General features: G+C 31.2%; 4 protein-coding genes across 15 annotated transcripts; 2 read left to right on the top strand and 2 right to left on the bottom strand.

The window, feature by feature from the left end:
* The first annotated feature begins 30 nt into the window (after window positions 1-30).
* Window positions 31-2381, top strand: LOC133666703 (5'-deoxynucleotidase HDDC2). The gene is made up of 5 exons (XM_062079637.1): window positions 31-282; window positions 382-567; window positions 1009-1130; window positions 1276-1444; window positions 1596-2381. Exons 2-5 carry the CDS (start codon window positions 517-519, stop codon window positions 1821-1823), a joined length of 570 nt encoding a protein of 189 aa, XP_061935621.1. The 5' UTR covers window positions 31-282; window positions 382-516; the 3' UTR covers window positions 1824-2381.
* Window positions 2382-2392: 11 nt separating this feature from the next.
* LOC108000534 (nicotinamidase) lies at window positions 2393-6287 on the top strand. 2 transcript variants are annotated; one of them, XM_017060915.3, is made up of 5 exons: window positions 2393-3344; window positions 3439-3705; window positions 4552-4813; window positions 5196-5342; window positions 5430-6287. In XM_017060915.3, exons 2-5 carry the CDS (start codon window positions 3464-3466, stop codon window positions 5817-5819), a joined length of 1041 nt encoding a protein of 346 aa, XP_016916404.1. In that variant the 5' UTR covers window positions 2393-3344; window positions 3439-3463; the 3' UTR covers window positions 5820-6287. The 2 variants fall into 2 exon arrangements, with proteins under 2 accessions (XP_016916404.1, XP_061935620.1); XM_062079636.1 differs by having other exon boundaries at window positions 2393-3705.
* LOC108000538 (oxidized low-density lipoprotein receptor 1) lies at window positions 6150-8271 on the bottom strand. Of its 2 annotated transcripts, none has more exons than XM_017060922.3 (6): window positions 7943-8271; window positions 7508-7584; window positions 7201-7419; window positions 7015-7119; window positions 6626-6917; window positions 6150-6478 (listed from the first exon to the last, which is right to left on the bottom strand). In XM_017060922.3, exons 2-6 carry the CDS (start codon window positions 7575-7577, stop codon window positions 6328-6330), a joined length of 837 nt encoding a protein of 278 aa, XP_016916411.1. In that variant the 5' UTR covers window positions 7578-7584; window positions 7943-8271; the 3' UTR covers window positions 6150-6327. The 2 variants fall into 2 exon arrangements, with proteins under 2 accessions (XP_016916411.1, XP_016916410.1); XM_017060921.3 differs by having other exon boundaries at window positions 7987-8271.
* Window positions 8272-8408: 137 nt separating this feature from the next.
* LOC108000530 (protocadherin Fat 4) lies at window positions 8409-18757 on the bottom strand. Of its 10 annotated transcripts, none has more exons than XM_062079629.1 (19): window positions 18417-18755; window positions 18179-18338; window positions 16944-17057; window positions 13554-13840; window positions 13388-13480; window positions 12322-12429; window positions 12152-12253; window positions 11939-12064; window positions 11159-11377; window positions 10998-11085; window positions 10804-10913; window positions 10564-10710; window positions 10289-10403; window positions 10142-10211; window positions 9928-10038; window positions 9659-9832; window positions 9243-9577; window positions 8876-9150; window positions 8409-8786 (listed from the first exon to the last, which is right to left on the bottom strand). In XM_062079629.1, exons 3-19 carry the CDS (start codon window positions 17005-17007, stop codon window positions 8697-8699), a joined length of 2514 nt encoding a protein of 837 aa, XP_061935613.1. In that variant the 5' UTR covers window positions 17008-17057; window positions 18179-18338; window positions 18417-18755; the 3' UTR covers window positions 8409-8696. The 10 variants fall into 10 exon arrangements, with proteins under 10 accessions (XP_061935613.1, XP_061935616.1, XP_061935612.1 ...); XM_062079632.1 differs by having other exon boundaries at window positions 11183-11377; window positions 18417-18748; XM_062079628.1 differs by having other exon boundaries at window positions 18179-18755.
* Window positions 18758-19423: the final 666 nt, after the last annotated feature.

The following is a 19423-nucleotide window of genomic DNA, read 5'->3' as shown; positions in this document are numbered from 1 at the left end:
TATATATATATATATATATACATATATATATATATACTTCAAATATTTTTCAGTTTCCGGAAGTTCTTTGCATAAAATTTATTTTCAATAAATTTTAATTAATTATAAAAAAAAAATTTATAATATAATTCTTCAATTTTTCTTTCTCTCCCTTTCTCTCTTTTTCTTTTCTTTCTTTCTCTGAACTTTAATATTTCGTTTAGAATGGTAGAAATAATTATGTAACCTTGGAAACAATGAATTTGACTTTGGATTGTTAGTGAATATATAGTGAAGTATCGTGTAAGTTTCTATTCATTTAATACAGAGTATTTCGAGTATAAAATAGCGTGTACAAATAATTGGTGTATATCAATTATACCATTTTGTTATTATTTGTAGAATTAAATTTTAACAAATAGTTAAAATTTCCATTTTGATTGTCACTTAATGGTTTAAACATCTAAGTGAAAAATATTTAATTATAAAATAAATATTTAATTCTCTAATAATACATATCAAGAAATTACAAGAATCATGGATATCGAGAAATTACAAGAATTTATGGAATTGGTTGGTCGATTGAAAGTAAGTTATTGCAATCTTTTAAAATAAATCCATCATTTGATGATTTTTTTATGATTATTTTGTATGTCTTAAATATTTAATTTTAGTATTCTCAATATAATTTTACAATAAATAATAACTCTATATTATTGAATGTAATATATTTATCACACAACAATTTTTAAAAAATTGTTAAAATTAAAAATTGTTGTTTAAATGTTCTATAATGAAAGAATATTAAATATTTTCTATTGATTTTTATTTAATTAAATATAAAATTTAGATATTATTATATCTTTATATCTTATTTATTATATCTTATATATTATTATTTTTTAGATTAATTATCATTTCTTTTTATTTTTTTTAATTAATTAAAAAATATTCTTTATATATTAAATATATATTATATTATATATTAAATATATATTATATATTTTATATATTTATTAATTATTTTAGCATATGAAAAGAACAGGATGGGTTCTTAAAAATGTTCCTGATCCAGAAACAATTGCAGGTCATATGTATAGGATGGCTATGTTTTCTTTCTTAGTAGATAATGAAAATTTAGATAAAGTCAAGTATGAAATATCATTTATATTATATGGATAAAATATATATATTAATAGAGTTCTTATTAATATCTATTAATTATTATTTTATCTAGATATAGAGTTATTTTTTTAAAGATCTTATTTATAGATTTTATTATTAAATTTATTACAGAATCATGCAAATGGCTTTAATACATGATTTAGCTGAATGTATCGTGGGAGATATAACACCTTCTTGTGGTATTCCATCTGAAATTAAACATAAGTTAGAAGATGAAGCTATGGAAGATATTTGCAAACTTCTTGGAGATAGAGGACCTATGATATTGGAAATATTTCGTGTATAAAAAATTAATATATATATAATTATATATATACACAAACATACAAAACGAATATATACATATATTTATATATACATACATATATATTATATTTATATATACATAAACAGAAGATTATAATTAAATTATTTTCATTTTTTATTTATAGGAATATGAAAAACAAGAATCCCCGGAAGCAAAATATGTTAAAGATTTAGACAGATTAGATTTAATTATGCAAGCATATGAATATGAAAAGAGGGATAATATTCCTGGAAAATTAGAAGAATTTTTTACTACTACAAGCGGCAAAATAAGGCATCCTTTTATTCAAAAATTAGCATCTGAAATTATTGCAAGAAGACAAGCTTTATGTTGTAATTTAACTTCAGTATAACTGATTTTGTATTTATGTTTAAAAAAAAAAAAAATCATCAATTTCATTGTTGTATTTAATAATTACAAGAAAATATTTATTTTCACAGAGAATAAAGATATTTGTGATTTATAAACACATGAGTAAGTAAAAAGAAAATTAGTATATTTTACATAATATTTTCTTTATTTTCTGTGAAAATAGCGTATAAATAAAATACTAATGAAATTAATTTAATAATAATATCTGTAGTAATATTTAATAATATTTAATAATTTTAAATTTTATAATTTCTTTTGCATATATTTGGTTTTTTAAAATAATATTTAATTCCATTTTTATATAAATAAACATCGATTTTTTATAAATGTTGTAAAAAATTATTTAAGTTTATTATAATATTAAGAAGATAATTATTCATTAAGTTATTTATTTTTAATTAAAATTACAGATTAATTTGTTTGATTTTATAATTTGGATTATAATTATAAAATATTTAAAAATTAAATTTATTATTGCATATTTATGAAAATACAATTTTTATGCAAAAGTAATAAATATTCAAAGAAAAAAATTTAATTGTGGATGATATTTATTTAAACAATTCTATAATTAACAACTACTAATAATTTCTGAACTTTTTTATTTATATAATACGTATAATTTTTTAAATAATATATATATGTATAAATACATAAACATTTTTTTAATATATAGGAAATTAATACATATAAGAAAGTTATATATTAAACATATAATCAAGAAATATATATATTTTTTAAATTGAATGAAAATACATTTTTTACAAAAATAAAAAAATCTTGATTTTTATATGTAAGAATAATTAAATTTTTTCATATTAAATTATACAAAAAAATTTATAAAAAATACATCTTTGTAAATGTTATAATATATATAATATTAGTGTTTTCAACTTTCAAATTATAAATAAATACAAAATTTTAAAATAGAAAAATTTTATAATAGTTTAATTTTATCAATACTTGATTGTCCTTATATTTTTTCTTGATGAAGTTTTTTAGAAATTTAAGATGAAAAATTATTATTATAAAAAATTGTACATTATATATTAAACTTTAAAATGTAAATGAAAATTGAAGAACTAAATAAATAAAAAGTTCAAAAAAATAAAATCAGAGTTGTAAAGAATATATATAATATTTTTCGTAGAATTATTGTTATTTCGTAATACGTAATCGAAATAAATAGCACCTGAAAAAAATATAGAGTCTAACGAAACCAACCTGTGCAAACACATAATCAAGTTATGATTCTTATAATTGGCTGAATCACATCTATTAACTACTACCAATAGCATATATCAGTATGTGTTACATTTGATGAGGTTATACACATACAAGTGGTTTATTACCTGTACCTGTATCAGATGCCAATTTAACTAACGTATAGTACTTACAGATCATTCATGCTTTATATGTCGAAACAATTAACCTCTAATATCTTATAATAAATTATTTTTTAACAATAAAAAGGAAATAAATTAAGAATTATATATTGATTGTAAGTAGATAAATAATATATTTTTAGGAAAAAAAAACAACAATTACAAATAAATGTAAAAGTAATTATAGACAAGTAATATATTATTTTAAAGTGAGCTTTTTATCAATATTGTCAATATGGAAGTAAAATGTAACCTATCAACGGTTGTTGAAAAAAAAAAATGGTCTATTGAAAAATTTCTGGCTGAATTTAATTTATCAGAAAAAGATGGTAATTTGAATTATGCAAATTTTCATTCAATTTGTGTTACGCTTTTTTATCCAAATGAAATCAAACAAGATGAATGGAGGATTCGAGAGATATTTTGTTCATTTGATCTAAACAAAGATGGTATATTGCAGCAACAAGAGTGGAAAACGTAATTATAATTTATCTTTTTTATACGTAACAAATCAAATAAACAATATTTTAATTGCACATAGTTCTGGAGAATTACGTAATGGGCTTGCTGTTAAAAATGTGAGCACATATATATAAATACAGTACTAGTGTTGTAAGTAAAGTTGATCTATAATATGTAACTTTAATTTCAATTCCAAATTCTAAGTACTACAGAAAATTGGATCCAGAAAATTAATTATATAATATCATACAATATATTATCAAAATTCAATTAATGAAATAAGGCAATGTTTCAAATCTGCAAGTATAGTGTTTTTATTTTTTATTATTTTTATTAATTTCAAATCATCAAAATATCAATTTATGTTGATTTAAGATTATTTCTGAATACATATCTTCATGATGAATTGTATCTATTTATTACCAAACAACTGAAATTATATAAGCTGAAAACGGAAAAGTATAGTAAATTGGACAAATTGAATGAACTTTTTTATTTATTAATTCTTGATTAGTAATTTAATCTTAAATTTCTGGTTTAAAGAGATGGGCATATTTTTTTATGATTTAGAATTTGGGATTGATGCTAAAATTGAAATAATGAAAATAATATCATTAGGACTTAAGATTTAAATTTACTTTAAATTTATTTTGATATAATCTTGAATTTATCTTGATATTTTATATAATATAGTTTTTACATTACATAAAAAATAATAATTATCATGATAAAATATATAAGATAATTCTAAGTATCTAGAATAAAATTTCAATTCAAATTTTCAATCAGAATTTTTTGTATCAATATTGCAATTTTAATGAATTAAATATAATCATGTAATTTATTTGATTTATTGAACAGATTCTGTGATTGGTTACGAGTGATACTTGAACCTGTAGATGCACTTTTGATTATAGACATTCAAAATGATTTTATTGATGGGTCTTTAGCTCTTCGTGCTTGTGAAGCCAAGCAGGATGGAATCGATGTGGTGGAACCAATTAATTATTTATTAAAAAATGGACTTTTTGATAAAATTATTTATTCGTTAGATTGGCATCCGGAAAATCATATCAGTTTTTATGAAAATTTACATTTACGAGAATTACATCCAGATTCAAAGGTATATAAAAAAGTTAAATTTTAATGTAGTAAAATTGTAGTAATTTTATTGTAGTAAAATTGAATATTTTTCTTGAACAAACTACATAAAAAATTATATAAATGAATGAATCACCATTTGTTGTATTATGACAAGAATATTTAATAAGAATATTTAATTTAATTAATATTAAATAAGAAAATTAATATTATTGTTTGATCATTTCGATATTAATTTTAAATGTGTAAAAATTTTTGTTTTAAGATTAAAAATAATTTATATATATTCTTTTCGTTCTCTTCATAAAATAAAAATTATTTAAATATTTTTAAGAAAATTAAGAAGATTTTTAAGAAAAAAAATGTCATTCTTTTAAAATAAAATATTTTTAATTATGTATAAGGTTACAAAAGACAATGCCAAGCTATTTGATACAGTGGTTTTTGCGGATCCTCATTCGGAACAGATACTCTGGCCTAAGCATTGCGTAATGAATACATGGGGATCTCAATTACACAAAGATCTTTTGATTACACCTAATTCTGTGCAGGTATTTTAAATCATTTTCAGAGCGAAAAATTTAAATTTAAATTTGATAAAAAAAAATGCGTTGATTATAATTAGCTTCGTTTTTTAGGTACGTAAAGGTCAAAATTCAAATGTGGATGCTTACTCTGTATTTTCCGATAACAATTATAAAGAAACAATGGAATTGCAAAAAATTTTGAATGAATTAGGTGCGACACGCATCTTTGTATGTGGCCTCGCTTACGATGTTTGTGTAAAATTTACATGTTTAGACGGACTTCAATTAGGCTATGCTTTAGCTGTTATTGATGATTGTTGTCGTGGTGTTTCGATGCCTAATATTGAAAAAACTAAAAAATTAATCTGTGAGAATGGAGGACTTATCACTAATAGTCACGATGTTGTTGAAATGATAAACGAGGGAAAACGAAGCCTTATTATGAGTCATCAAATTGCAAAAGCAATGATTTGCTGCCATGCAGCAAATTGTATGAATTAATATTGTAAAATTAATATACATATATATCCTGTTTTAGTAAATGTTCCTGTAAATGGTTCGTTAAAAAATTATTATTTAAATTTTTTAAAATATTTATTAGATTTATTTTATTATGATTTTTTTCTTATACTTATTACTTAATAATGATTATTTATAATCATTCCTAGTTCATTGTACTTAATTATTAAATTTTATTATAAGTTTTATTATTTAATAATAATTTATATTATTAAATAATCGATAATTATATCGAAATAATAGTAATAATGATATAATAATTATATCATTGCTTAAATTAATTTTAATATTAGTTGAACTTAACATGCAGTATTTGATGATATATATGTATATATTTGATATTATATTAAGTTATATATTGTGTTTACTTTATTTTTATATACATGTATTATATTTTTTAACATTATTAAATATGAATTTTTGAAATCAAATAAATATATATGCAACAAATATAATGAATTACATGTTATTAAGTATTACTTATTTAATGTTATTCGTTCAACATTTTTGCAGTTTTTTCAATTTTTTTTGCTGAATCATCATCTTTTGTCAATTTACAAGCATATTTGTGTCTTGCGCCACAATCATCACTTTGATAAGAGTACAATTTAGATGTGGAATTGTAGGATAATTTTAAACATCTAAAAATGCATTAAGTAAAAAAAAAAAATAAATATTTATCTAAAATGAACTTACAATATTTTAAAATTAAATTTTCATTAATAATTATTAATCATTAAATGTATTTTTTAAATTTATAAGTTTTTGATATTAAAAAATAATTTTACCTGCCATCACCAGGAACAGTGTATTTAGTATTTTGATAAACTGGTTTTGCACTACTAGCCCAGATCCAAAGAAGACCTGGATTTAATCCTCCTGTCCAAAAGGTTTTACCTTTTAATTTAGAATTTGTCTGTAAATTAATTATTACGTCGTGTTTTTCATTATTAGTATCAAATTCTAATAATTGGCCGCCCATTCCTCGACAAAGGCTTGCTGACGATTTCCAGTCGAATTCACGATTGCTAAAGTGATAGCAATTCTGACCGATTTTGGAATAATTACTGGGACAGGGTTCTAAGCATGATAACGAAGAATTTTTGTAAAGATGAGAATCAATTAATGACTATAAATTAATTCGCAAGATGAGAAATAGGAAAAATTTAAAACTTACCTTTTTTGTTGATATTTCCAGAAATTACATAATACAGAAGTTCTTCTGCTCTTTTTAAACGATTTTCTAAAAAATCTACTCTGTAGACAAGTTTCTCTATCGCACCTTTATATCATAGAAGATAATTTGTATAATTCAAAATAGGAAAATAATTGTTCTATTACCATTTCTTTATTATAATTTTACCAAGTAAATAGAGATCTGTTTCAGAGACTTCTCGTTTATTTGGCATCGATATTTTGCTCGTAACGGTTAAGCTTTTATCTCCCAATTTCATCACTTTCGACATTCTGGTTATTTTTGAATCGGAAATAGTCCAATTTTCTAGAATTTCACCCCATATTCCTAGTGGCTCAATCATTGAAACATTAAGTGAATTTATAGTGGATATCGAATATAAATTATCTAAAAATATATACAAATAATCTTATTAAAAGATATATATTTTTATATAAAGAATTCTTTTTAAAAGAATTTAATTCTTTTCGTATACCTGGAATTTCCATAATACATAATTGAAAAAGTAACATGGAAAATAAGCAAAAAGATAGTTTATGTTTCATGGTATACCTAAAAATAAGTAATTCGATTGTGAAACAGAGTTATCTTTAAAAACTTTTTTTAAGAAAGTTTAAATAATTGAAACGATCGATAGGTCATTCAAATTATTTTTTCGATATTCTCTTAAATATTCTAATTAATATTCAATTGCTAATAATTATATTCCTTTTAATATTTTTGAAATATAACACGTTAGTTTGATATTTCTTTCATTTATTATAAAAAGTATATAAATGTAAATGATTATATTTTTTCAGACAATTCATTATGAATTATCATTAATTATTATTTAGAAATCAATTTAAGAAAAGAAAAAAAAGATATATCAGGAAAGATGCACGATAAAAGATTAATATGTATTACGTACGTAATATATATAAAATAAAGACGATCTCTTAATTGTTATCATACCACATTTGTTTCTTCTTGAATATTGCTCAGTTACTCGATCCACTTTCGTTCACGAGCGAAGTAAGACTATCGAGAGTCGAGGTTCGTGAGAGACACTTTCTCTCTCTCCTCTTCGGAAAAATGAATCACTTTCTTTATTAAATTTGGTCGTTACGTTTCACGGTTTTGCGCGATTTATCCTCTTGTCAAAATTTCTTTCCCTCCTTATTCGTTAAAATTTTAATCAAATCAAAATTAATTTATCTTCTCGAAAATTTTAGAAATTTTAGAACCATGTAAATTATACAACTCGGAAAATAAGAATAACACGAAAAGTTCGTAAAAGTATCGTTCTACTGACACGATTCTTCGGATGAAACGAAATTTTAACTTCTTTTTGATAAGTGATCGTCGAGTTAAAAATGTAAATTAAAAAAACGTCATTATTTCTTAATTTTTTTGTATTTTTTTAATAATAAAACAACTATGGATAAAGAACGTATTTGCATTATCATTCGATGCATTATTTGCAACTAATATACATTTTATATGTACATTGATTTAAAATTCGTTATCATCTGGCAACGATATTAGAACATTTTTAACAGTGTCTGTTTATTAAAGGAATTTATTTATTGAAATAACCTATCGATGAATATTTTTCGTTCGATGGATAATAAACGGTAATTGAAATCATTTTCTTTTCTCTTTCAGTCTTTCTCGTTTCATGATTAAAAATACACGGTAAGGTTAAGTCGTTCGTTCCCGATCTGACTGTTTCTGGACATTGTTTCCGCCGTTACTTCCACGCTATCCACTGTCTAAAAAAAAAAAGAAAATAATAATAATAAATCATACGATAAATCGTATACTATTATTTATCGAATTAGAATAGAAAAGCATACGTCACCCTGTCATCGTCGTCCCAGGATAATTTTTTAACTCTCTGTGAAACAGAGCAAGCAGGCCACGCGGGCACCAACGAATCTGGAACATCTCCGGAATAATTGGAAGATTGGCAAGAGCTAGCGTTTAAGTTTGTTTTCGCGCTTAAGTCATTCATGTTTTGTACCAGACCACCGACGTTAGGTATGTTGGAGGTTGCAGATAAACCTGGAGGGTTTGGTGGGGCCGGGGCTATCTTATGTCTCGCGTAAACAGGTATTTGTCTGGCTGACGTCACGCCTAATTAACATAAAAAAACGAACGGACGAAAGATAAGATGATTTCAATCATTGATTGAACGAATAATTATTTCTTTATAATTATTTATTTACTTTTAATCGTGGCACTATAATTCCTCGCTCCGAAAACAGGATTTTCAACATCGCCACTGTCGTTATTCGCCGGCTGAGACTCGCCGTTGATGCTATCATCGACGATCTCTCGATCCATCTCCTCTGAATCGTCCCCGGCCTCCTCCTCGCCGTTCTCCTCGATATTGCGCATATCCTCGGCACGAGTTCCTCTTCGAGGTCCAACTTCCAGAGCGTCCTGGAGCATATTCGCCCCGAGCACTTGCGGTGTCGGGCTCAGGGCAGAGGGGACTGGCGATTTTTCTCGATAACCGGTCCCGACCGAGCTCACGGAACCGCTCGTCTTTGGCCTTTTGCTTTTACACGTGGTGTGAAATGTAAAAATTGTAGAAAAATTTGGGAGGAGAGAAATGCAAGATAAAAGAAACGTTACTTACTTTTTGTATATATACAATATCAAAACAAGTATTATAACACCAAGGAGACCCAAAACAGCGCCGAAAACGGCGACAAGGAGGACGCTGCTTCCCAACCAGGCGGGTGCCGCCCTCGCGGCTATCGGCAAGGATCCGCTATTCGGCACGTGCACGATCACCGGGATCATGCTGGATCTTAAGAGAGAAGAAGAGAAAATTGGAAGGAGTTATAAGTTTGAATTGCAGTGCGAATAAAATTAGTTTTATTCATTGACTGTTTGTTCAATAACCTGGGGGGGCGGCCAGAATCGGAAGCCACTGCCACTAATCTGGCCAAGGAACCGTTAACCGTTGCTACCGATCTGAGAATTAATTCTCCATTGTCACGTATCTCGAAAGATCTGAATTGATTTTATTTTATTATTTATCTCATCGTATTAAAGTCACTATAGGAAGAAATATATCATAATAATTTGTATATATATATAAATATTGTTGTCATACCTTGCATCTGGACCTCTAAGAGATAAACTAATTTTGTCGTCCCTGTCACCATCGGCGGCTTCTAACTTTCCTATAGAAATATTAAAGATATTAATTCGTAAAAAAAAAGAAAAAGAAATATAAAAGTAGGAGGGAAAATTGGCTCACCGACAATGGATCCTTCTCTCGATGTCGCGGCGTGAAATTCGTATCTAGGATGACGAAACCGGGGTTCCCATTCGTTCACATCCTCGACAGAAACGTTCACGCGCGAAGTGTCGTTCTGTTATCACAACGTGTTCAAATATCCTTGCATTATTTCCAGTTCCAAGCGAAAATTAATTATTATCGTTTTTCGTTAAATTTTTACTCTCTAAAATGTAATTTTGAACGACCGATTTTCAAGAATTTTGGAAAAAAGAAAGAAAGGAAATTGTACGCACGTGATGCCCGTCGCTGACCCGAACCAGAAAACTGTGCTGCACCCTCCTCTCGTAATCCAGAGTACCCTTCAAAATCAACTCGCCGGAATTGGTGATGGAGAATCTCTCGAGATCTTCGATTGCCCCCACCAGCCAAAATCTTAAATTCTGAAAGTAGTCGAAAACAGGAGAAAATTCGTAGAGAGAGGGGAATTGTTAGTCGATTCTGATTTAAAAAAAAAAAAAAAGAATCCGACTTACGGAATCTAGCTTATTCACCCCTGTCGTTAACAGAACACTTCCCGGAGGAGTGTTTTCCGGGATGCTGGTTTGATGATCCCTTCGTATAAATTTGACAGGTAATCTTCCACCTAATTTATAATAATGTGATAATAATTGTGCTTATAATAATTACATAATTCGTTACAATTTATAATAAATCTAATTATCTTCACCAGCGGTTGGTTCCACGTTCCAGTCGGTCTCCCGAGAGACAACTATGGTGGAAAGAGCGTATTTATCCGGATTGTCCAATTGCGTAGCCTGGAAACAAAACAGGGATAAGAAATTTAGAGAAGGATATAAATACGTATATTCAATGTTTAATTTATTAAACAATTTGTATTGCGAGGATGTTTGCCTTGACGACGATCGTTGCTGGGGACAAGAGTTCGTGTTCGTATAACGGCCGCGTTATGGCAACCTCGGCTGTTTCCGGATTCAGGGTGAGAAATGGAAGAATACCTCCTTGAATCGTGTACTTGACGGGGGCGTTAATTCCTACGTCCTGATCCATCGCTTTTATCGCCATAGGATCTACCTTCAGTGTCTTTCTCTGGGAAAAAAGGAAAAAAGTGAAATTTATAGCCTCACAATTGTCATTTTGATCAATTTTTAAACCCTTGCCTTTTTTTTTCCGCTCGATCGAACAATTATTCGATTACGATTTTTCGATTACGAATTTAAATAATTTCAGCTTATATTTATTTTCATTTAAAGAGAGAAAATTTGTCGAATGTTAAACTCTATATAATCAAATCTTATGTGATCTTCTTAACTATTAACGCAAATTACTCTCTATTATTCTTATTTTTACTTCGTCTCTATCTTCATCGCTGATTTCCTTCTCTCCATCGTCAATTTCTTTACGAGTAGAATAGCAATTTCATTAAATTCGATAACGAAAAATCATCTTACAAAACTTTGAAAATAATATTTCTACTGCCACGAAGATGCGATCTAATTTGAGATAAGAAAATCTATTCGACGATGTATTATTCTACGCTTCGTAAGAGTTTAGGAATCGATTCGATATTCTAAAAAAATCGATCGTAAATAAATATTGTCGCTGTTCGAAGGATTAATAATAATAATAATAATAATAAAAATTGCGTACCGTTTTAATGTTTCGAGGAACGAGAATTTTGTATTGGTCACTTTGAAAGGCAGGATTTTGGTCATCCGCGTCGATGACGTTGACGTAAAGTGTCGTAGCGGATGATTTTGGCGGGTTACCTTGATCCTACACGAACGAAACGACATTCGTTACATTTAATAAAATTAATAAAGACATCCTTAAGAGACGATTCAAACGATTAATTTGGCTCACTTGTGCGCGTATATCGACAGAGAAATTGGCGAGTGTTTCGTAATCCAGTGGTTTCCTTAGGACCAGAGTGCCTTCCAAGGCGTTTACGAACACGAAGTAATCCTAAAAAAAAAGGAAAAAAAATGAAAGATCTTTTTCACCCAAAGGATCAAAAGAACGAAAAATGGTACCGAGTGTGGTCCAGGCAAAACTGCATACTGTACGGTAGAAAATGGTCCCGGTTGATCCGCATCCACGGCTCTTACACCTTGAAGAACCCTCGTACCCACCACCGTGACCTATTTCAATTATTAACAATATTCATCAATAAGTAAAGAAAAAATATATATATATATATGTATATAATACATGGTTCTTACACCTTGAAGAACCCTCATATCCACCACCGTGACCTATTTCAATTATTAACAATATTCATCAATAAGTAAAGAAAAAATATATATGTATATAATACATGGTTCTTACACCTTGAAGAACCCTCATATCCACCACCGTGACCTATTTCAATTATCAATATTCATCAATAAGTAAAGAAAAAAAATATATATATATATATATAAAATACATGGTTCTTACACCTTGAAGAACCCTCGTACTCACTACCGTAACCTATTTCAATTATCAACAATAATCATCAATAAATATAAAAAAGAAAGATACATATATTAAATTATTATATATTAAAATATATAATAATATATGTAATACACGGTTCTTGAAGAACCCTCGTACTTATCACCATGATTTATTTCAATTATCATTAACTACAAAGAAAGAAATCTTATATATTATTATATATAATAATATATGCAATACACGGCTCTTACACTTTGAAGAACTTGTACTTATCACCGTGATTTATTTCAATTATAAATAAAAATCATTAATAACTACAAAGAAAGAAAGATCTTATATATTATTATATATAATAATATATGCAATACACGGCTCTTACACTTTAAAGAACTTACCACCGTGATTTACTTCAATTATAAATAAAAATCATTAATAACTACAAAGAAAGAAAGATCTTATATATTATTATATATAATAATATATGCAATACACGGCTCTTACACTTTAAAGAACTTGAACTTACCACTGTGATTTATTTCAATTATAAATAAAAATCATTAATAATTACAAAGAAAAAAAGATATAATATAATATATAAAAGGAAGAAGAAGAAAAAAAAAGTAAAAAGTTTGTGAAAACCAAAAAAGTTGAATTCCTCACCTCGGAGATGTTTAAGACGTAAGGCGCATTCACAAATTGAGGCGCGTTATCATTGGCGTCAGTCACGCGAATGTTGACCGGTATCACGAAGCCCTGAAACAAATGGAAATGAACGATGTTTCCGTTTCTCGACACTCGTAATAGCACGCGTAAAAAGAGCAAGTACAGGGTCTAAAGTGTGCTTCCTCTCGCAGATCACGTTCACGTAAACGCTCGCGGGTCCGTCCACGCCCTCCTTGTCCAGGGGTCTGATAAGGGTTAAATTCTTCGAGTAGGCGGAGAAAGTGACGGGGCTGTCGAGTTCCTGGAGCCTGAGCTCGATGTCGCCTTGGGGCCCGGGGTCGCCCAACACCCCGAGCACGCCCACAGTGTCACCGACCGGCAAATCTTCGCCCACGAAGAGGTGTGCGGCGGTTGCGCCGTTCTCCAAGAAGCATCTCGCGTCACGGATCACTGAAAGATGAATAAATATCATTGAAATTAGAATCGGACAGATTGGGGAATACGTGAAGAAGGATACGCGTATCGACGGATATATAAATCGTCGGGGAAAAATTGTTGAAAGAGGAAAAGGAAGAGGAGGAGTTTCGAACGAAATGATAGGTAAGAAAGTTGAAAAAACAGGTTATACCCGTGTGGAAGGACGATATTTCTTTGGCCGTTTCGAGCGTGGAACGAATCGTGTTTCTTCGATCCATATTCAGGTATCGTGCGGTTTTTGGGTTTCCGGAGTTTTTTGTGAAGCTATTCACCACTGATCTCTCTCTCTTATTATTAATTTGTTCAAATTTTCCTTCGTATCTTTATTCTTATTCGTATAGATACAGTTACGCGTGGAAGAAAAAAAATTTCAGGGTATTTTATGAAAATTTCTCTTATGCTAATTACTTTCGAGTCTTTTCTTAATTGGACGATTTCTTTAAGTGGAAATCTATCGACTTATTTTTCTCCTTTTCCGTCGCATCAAAAGAAGAATTGTACTTATTGAAACTTTCAACGACTTATCCGTTTAAAGACAATTACACGTAGAGTAAAAACAAATTTGAGGTTACCATAAAAATTCTCTTATTTTAATTACTTTCGATTCTTTTCTTAATTGGACAAAAGACTTCCTTGGATGGAAGTCTCCGACTTATTCAAATCGTATCAAAAAGAAAAAGTAGAACAATACATGCAACGACTTCTTTAGAAGGGAAAAACATGATAATCGTTCGTAATAAGATCGAGACGAGCAGTGTTAAGCGATCATTGCCTCGTGTTAATTCGTCGTGCATCGAAGCTCCTCTTGTCCGTTATTTCTTCGACTTAACGGTGTTATTTGTGCCGTTTTTACATCTATTGAAATAAATTAATAATTAATCGATAACTAATAGTCTGTAAAAAAACGAGAAACAGAAATTAGAATTCATCTAGAATCTACGAAAAAGAAAAAACAAAAAATCTAATTTTACAACTAATCTTCGATTCATAACATCGAAACATCGTAATTTCCCTTTTATTTCAACGTGGATACAAATTTCAAATATTAAACCAACTATGCCACGATGTTTTTGTTCCCGATCAAAGCACCGTAATATTATATATCCATATTAGAAATCCACGTTACAAACGAGTGGTACGAGTTGTTATTTACATATATTCGCGAATACATACGAAAATCCGATACCGACACACGTATTACTTGGCGCATGCGCGTAGCGTACGTGTGTAGAAAAAAACGCGTGTGCACAGAAGTCATTTAACAGGCGCGCGTGCACGAGGGGTTAGACGTGTGCGCTCCCTTGGAGCGAAGTTCCGCCAGCTCACGGCGTATCGACGATGCAACGTTCCGCGCTTGCCTTTCGTAATCTTTTTTCCCTCCACAGTCGAAGACTTTTCCAGAAGAAATTTATATATATATATATATATATTGTTGTTTCCAATTCGATGGAGAAAATTTATACCTCTTTAACATTTATTACACTCCTTCGAGTCGATGGATGAAATTTATCATGGATAATAAATGATACTTAATCGCGCACGAGCTCGATTATTGCGTGCTCGACGAGGATAGCTTAATAAAAACGATAATTCCGAAATTTGAAGCTTTATTTTATCGGCACCGGGATCGTTTCGAATATTACGCTTCGATGCTCGAGCTAATAAAGCGGAACGAATTTATTCGTTTTTTAACAGTACTATCCGTCGTAGAAAAAGAGGATAATGCGAGTTCGCACGATTATTACCAAGTGAAAAAGTAAACGCGCGTTTAAGCGTCGTCTGAATGTTTAAGTTTCCCGTCTATACAGATAACGAGACACGTAAATGAAAGACCTATGATTCCGCAACCGTCCCTACGAGTTTCTTGATACTAACGACGCGTTACAACGTCTTATCACGAAGCTTGAGGAGTGAGAGAGAAAAACGAACCCTTAATCGAGTTTGACTTTACTTTATTCAGGATGGAAAGAGATAGGATCAAAGAGTTCGCGAAAAGAATGGCGAAACGGGGCAGTGGAAATATATTGCCGCTTCTCTTTTATCACGGCCCAATTGTCGTGCGTGCAAAAAAAATGGCCGCCAATTTCTACGAATGTAACGAGAGCGACGGGGAGAGAGGAGAGACGTTAAAACCATATCTCGATTTTCGCAATGGAACCACTTTCTAAGTCATTCGATCCTTTATCCTCTGGTGGATATGTCGCGAGAATCGTCGAAGGGAAACGGACTGTTAAGATCGTTGCGCAACATGATTGCGATTTCTTTAAATGCGACGCTCTTCGATTCGACGTTTCTATATTTATGCAATAAGTTTACGATTTGCTTGAGAGGCGCAAAGTTTCCAATTTTTGAAATATAAATTTCTATTCATTTCTATATTTATGCAATAAATTTATAATTTGCCTTGGATCAGAGTGTTTTTGGAATATAAATTCGATCTTCTGACAAATATGTCATGAGAATCATCGAAGGGAAACGGATTGCCAAGATTACCGTGCAATATGATTGCGATTTCTTCGATTCGATGTTTCTACGCAAATAAGTTTATAATTTGCTTTGGACCAGAGTGTTTGTGAATCTTTGGAATATAAATTCGATCTTTATTCTCTGGACACGTGATTTCTTTAGATGCTCTTCGATTCGACGGTTTTACGATGCAATAAATTTACAATTTGTTTCGGAGGGATCGGAAGCGTAAAGTTCCAATCTTTGGAACTATAAATTCTTTATCCTTATCCTCTGATAAATATATGAGTGAGAATCACGGAAGGGGAACTGAGATTAACTACGATTTCTTCGATTCGACATTTCTACGTTCCTGTGCAATAAGTTCACGATTTGCTCGGAGAGAGAGATGAGGCGCGTCCCCAATTCTTGCAGGATGGACAAATTCGATCTGTCCCATCTTCAGAGCCGCAACTCCTCCGTTCGCACGCGATCAACCGTGCGATGAAACGAAAGACGGCGCTCGATTAAGGATCGCGATCAAAGCGGAATGAAAGGGGAGGGGAAGGGAGGGCGGATTGTGGATCAGAAGGCGTGGAGATGGCGTGAGAATAGCGGAGGGAAGACCCACATTGTCCCGCGTGTAAATGCAGCGTGTAACAGAGAATGGGCAGGATCTTCAGAATATTCCTCATGGCGATCCTTCAAGGACATCCTTCGTCGGTTCGGGCGGCGGCCGACGCATCTGCAAAAATTTTATGCTCACTTTGACGATGAAACAGCTGCTAAATTTTATGTATTACTTTTTATACTAATACTTTTAACCACAAATTTAATTTCATGAATAATGAATAAAATTATAAATTAATTTTCAACTAAATATATATATATACAAGACTGTTATTAAAATACAATATATTCGTAGAAAAGCAACAAGCAAGCTCTTCTTTTCTAAATAACCGTTCGAGGTATCGATAATCGAAGTTCTCTCGAGTAGCGTGACTGCGAACCCTTCTCAACGAGAAACGAGCGCAAACATTTCGTCGAATCGAAAGATTCGAAGATATTGAAGAAAAGAAGAAAAAGGAGAGAAAAGAGAGGCTATAGGAAATATCTGTAGCGAGCATAACGCGTGGTTAGAAAGCATGCGAAGAAACTTTGCTTTATTACGTGAAACCTAGATATGTGGAACGACATGGGGGCAATTAGGTGGGGGTGGCGAGAGCGATAGTTTGCTTCCTTCGAAAGCAAAGGAGGGTAATGCAAAGGTGGAGCAGTAAAAGTAGATTAAATTTTCCTAAACTAATCTTAATGCTCGATACTTTCATTAAACTGATTCTACGAATAATAAAGTAACAAGAGATCGTATTCGCGGAAGGATCAAGAAAAGAGATTTACTTTCTCCATTCGTTCGAACGGAAATCGGAAAACGGCCCTCTTGTCGAGTGGGAAAAAGGCAAAGAGAAGAGATATTCCGGAGGAAGGGTCGAAGGAGAGGACAGGTGGCATTCACGGTGGATAACGAATCCATAAGCCGGATACGTTATGTGGGCCACGATACTTGTCAAATTCACCGACCGTAAATTCAACGCGTGCTGCCACCGTAAAATCCTCCTCCCTCTCCCAACGATCCCGATTCCGCTCAAGAATACGATGATGAATCACTCCTTCTTGCCTTGTCCTCTGCCACCACTTTCGCGATCGAAAGTGCTGGGAAGTCGATTTTTTTTCCTCCAAGGGGGATTTAATAATAATATCGAGGTTAAATGCTAACCGAATATAATGAAAACCGTCTTACTTACATTCTCCTTTATATTTCCTTCGATTCCAAGATTCCATTCGAGGCCTCAAATTTGCTTCACTTACCACAATTCTCTTGGACGATCGCTCCCCATTATCATCCTCCAGAGCAGCGTCCTCCCTCGGCGGCAGTGTACTACTCTCTCAAATCGGCATCGTTGGAGCGACTTTTTATTTTTCTTAAGAAAGGTACATTTCGAACACGGGCTCTTCTCTTTGGCGGGCACTGTTAAATTTGTTCAATTCACCAATTGCATATCACAAGGGTCGGGAGAAGGAAGAATTTTCGAGTAATTTCCACCACCTTTCGAAATAGACGCGTTACATTTTCTCCCATCCACGATCCTTCGAATCTGTGCGCGGCGATCGATTGGAATATTTAATCGGCGGAGGGAAGGAAGGAAGAAAGCAGGTGCTTCCCAACCAACTTTTGACCGGCCGCTGCGAAACACGGGCGAGCAAAGAGACGCGGTAGAGCGTCACTCGGGAAGTCGGCTCGCTCCATTGTCAGGAAGGGGGGACTGGGCGACCAACCGAGCGCCTTCCTGGCCCCTGCCTCGAACAGGTGTTTACTTTCGTTGGCAGGAAATTGGACGGCTACGTGTCCGCTCCACGCGCCACTCCTGCCCTGCCCTTTTCCTTCCCTCTTCACCACCGAAATTCCGTCCATGGGAAAAACCCGTCCAAGGGACACGGTAACGGAAAATTCAATTCTCTCCGACTGTTCGACTCGCTTTAGGCCGTGGTTAACCCTTTGCGCTCTCAGTCACCACTCGCCTCGATTCGAACTTCTTATAAAGAAGAATATTATAGAGTGATTCTTTTGTCTAAAATTAGATCGAACTCGCTTCGATTCGAACTTCTTATAAAGAAGAATATTATAGAGTGATTCTTTTGTCTAAAATTAGATCGAACTCGCCTCGATTCGAACTTCTTTTTATAGAGAATAATATTTTATCGAACGATTAGAATTCTTTTATCTCAAATTAAATCGAACTCAATTCGAACTTCTTATAAAGAAGAGTAATATATTATCGAGTGATTAGAGCATCTCAAATTAGATCGAACTCGCCTCGATTCTTCTTATAAAGAAGAGTAATATATTATGGAGTGATTCTTTTGTCTAAAATTAAATCGAATTCGCCTCGATTCTTCTAATAAAGCAGAATAATATATTATAGAGTGATTCTTTTATCTCGAATTAGATCGAACTCGATTCGAACTTCTGCTTATAAAGAATAATATTTTATCGAACGATTAGAATTCTTTTGTCTCAAATTAAATCGAACTCGGTTCGATTCTTTTTATAAA

This window comes from Apis cerana, linkage group LG9 (genome assembly GCF_029169275.1).
Source record: "Apis cerana isolate GH-2021 linkage group LG9, AcerK_1.0, whole genome shotgun sequence".
NCBI lineage: Eukaryota > Metazoa > Arthropoda > Insecta > Hymenoptera > Apidae > Apis > Apis cerana.
The sequence above is the reverse complement of the archived record's forward strand: the minus strand, read 5'-3'. Positions and strand labels throughout refer to the sequence as shown.

Excerpts from the sequence above, each read along its gene's own strand:
- LOC133666703 (XM_062079637.1), top strand. The coding sequence starts at position 517 with ATGGATATCGAGAAATTACAAGAATTTATGGAATTGGTTGGTCGATTG. Across the intron at positions 1,131-1,275 it reads GAAAATTTAGATAAAGTCAA|AATCATGCAAATGGCTTTAA; the intron begins GTATGAAATATC and ends AATTTATTACAG. Across the intron at positions 1,445-1,595 it reads TGATATTGGAAATATTTCGT|GAATATGAAAAACAAGAATC; the intron begins GTATAAAAAATT and ends TTTTATTTATAG.
- LOC108000534 (XM_017060915.3), top strand. The coding sequence starts at position 3,464 with ATGGAAGTAAAATGTAACCTATCAACGGTTGTTGAAAAAAAAAAATGG. Across the intron at positions 3,706-4,551 it reads CAGCAACAAGAGTGGAAAAC|ATTCTGTGATTGGTTACGAG; the intron begins GTAATTATAATT and ends TTTATTGAACAG. Across the intron at positions 5,343-5,429 it reads TTACACCTAATTCTGTGCAG|GTACGTAAAGGTCAAAATTC; the intron begins GTATTTTAAATC and ends TTCGTTTTTTAG.
- LOC108000538 (XM_017060921.3), bottom strand. Across the intron at positions 7,420-7,507 it reads ATGTATTATGGAAATTCCAG|ATAATTTATATTCGATATCC; the intron begins GTATACGAAAAG and ends ATATATTTTTAG. Across the intron at positions 7,120-7,200 it reads AACAGATCTCTATTTACTTG|GTGCGATAGAGAAACTTGTC; the intron begins GTAAAATTATAA and ends TATGATATAAAG.
- LOC108000530 (XM_062079626.1), bottom strand. The coding sequence starts at position 14,085 with ATGGATCGAAGAAACACGATTCGTTCCACGCTCGAAACGGCCAAAGAA. Across the intron at positions 10,914-10,997 it reads GAACGTGGAACCAACCGCTG|GTGGAAGATTACCTGTCAAA; the intron begins GTGAAGATAATT and ends ATTATAAATTAG. Across the intron at positions 9,151-9,242 it reads TTATAGTGCCACGATTAAAA|GCGTGACGTCAGCCAGACAA; the intron begins GTAAATAAATAA and ends TATGTTAATTAG.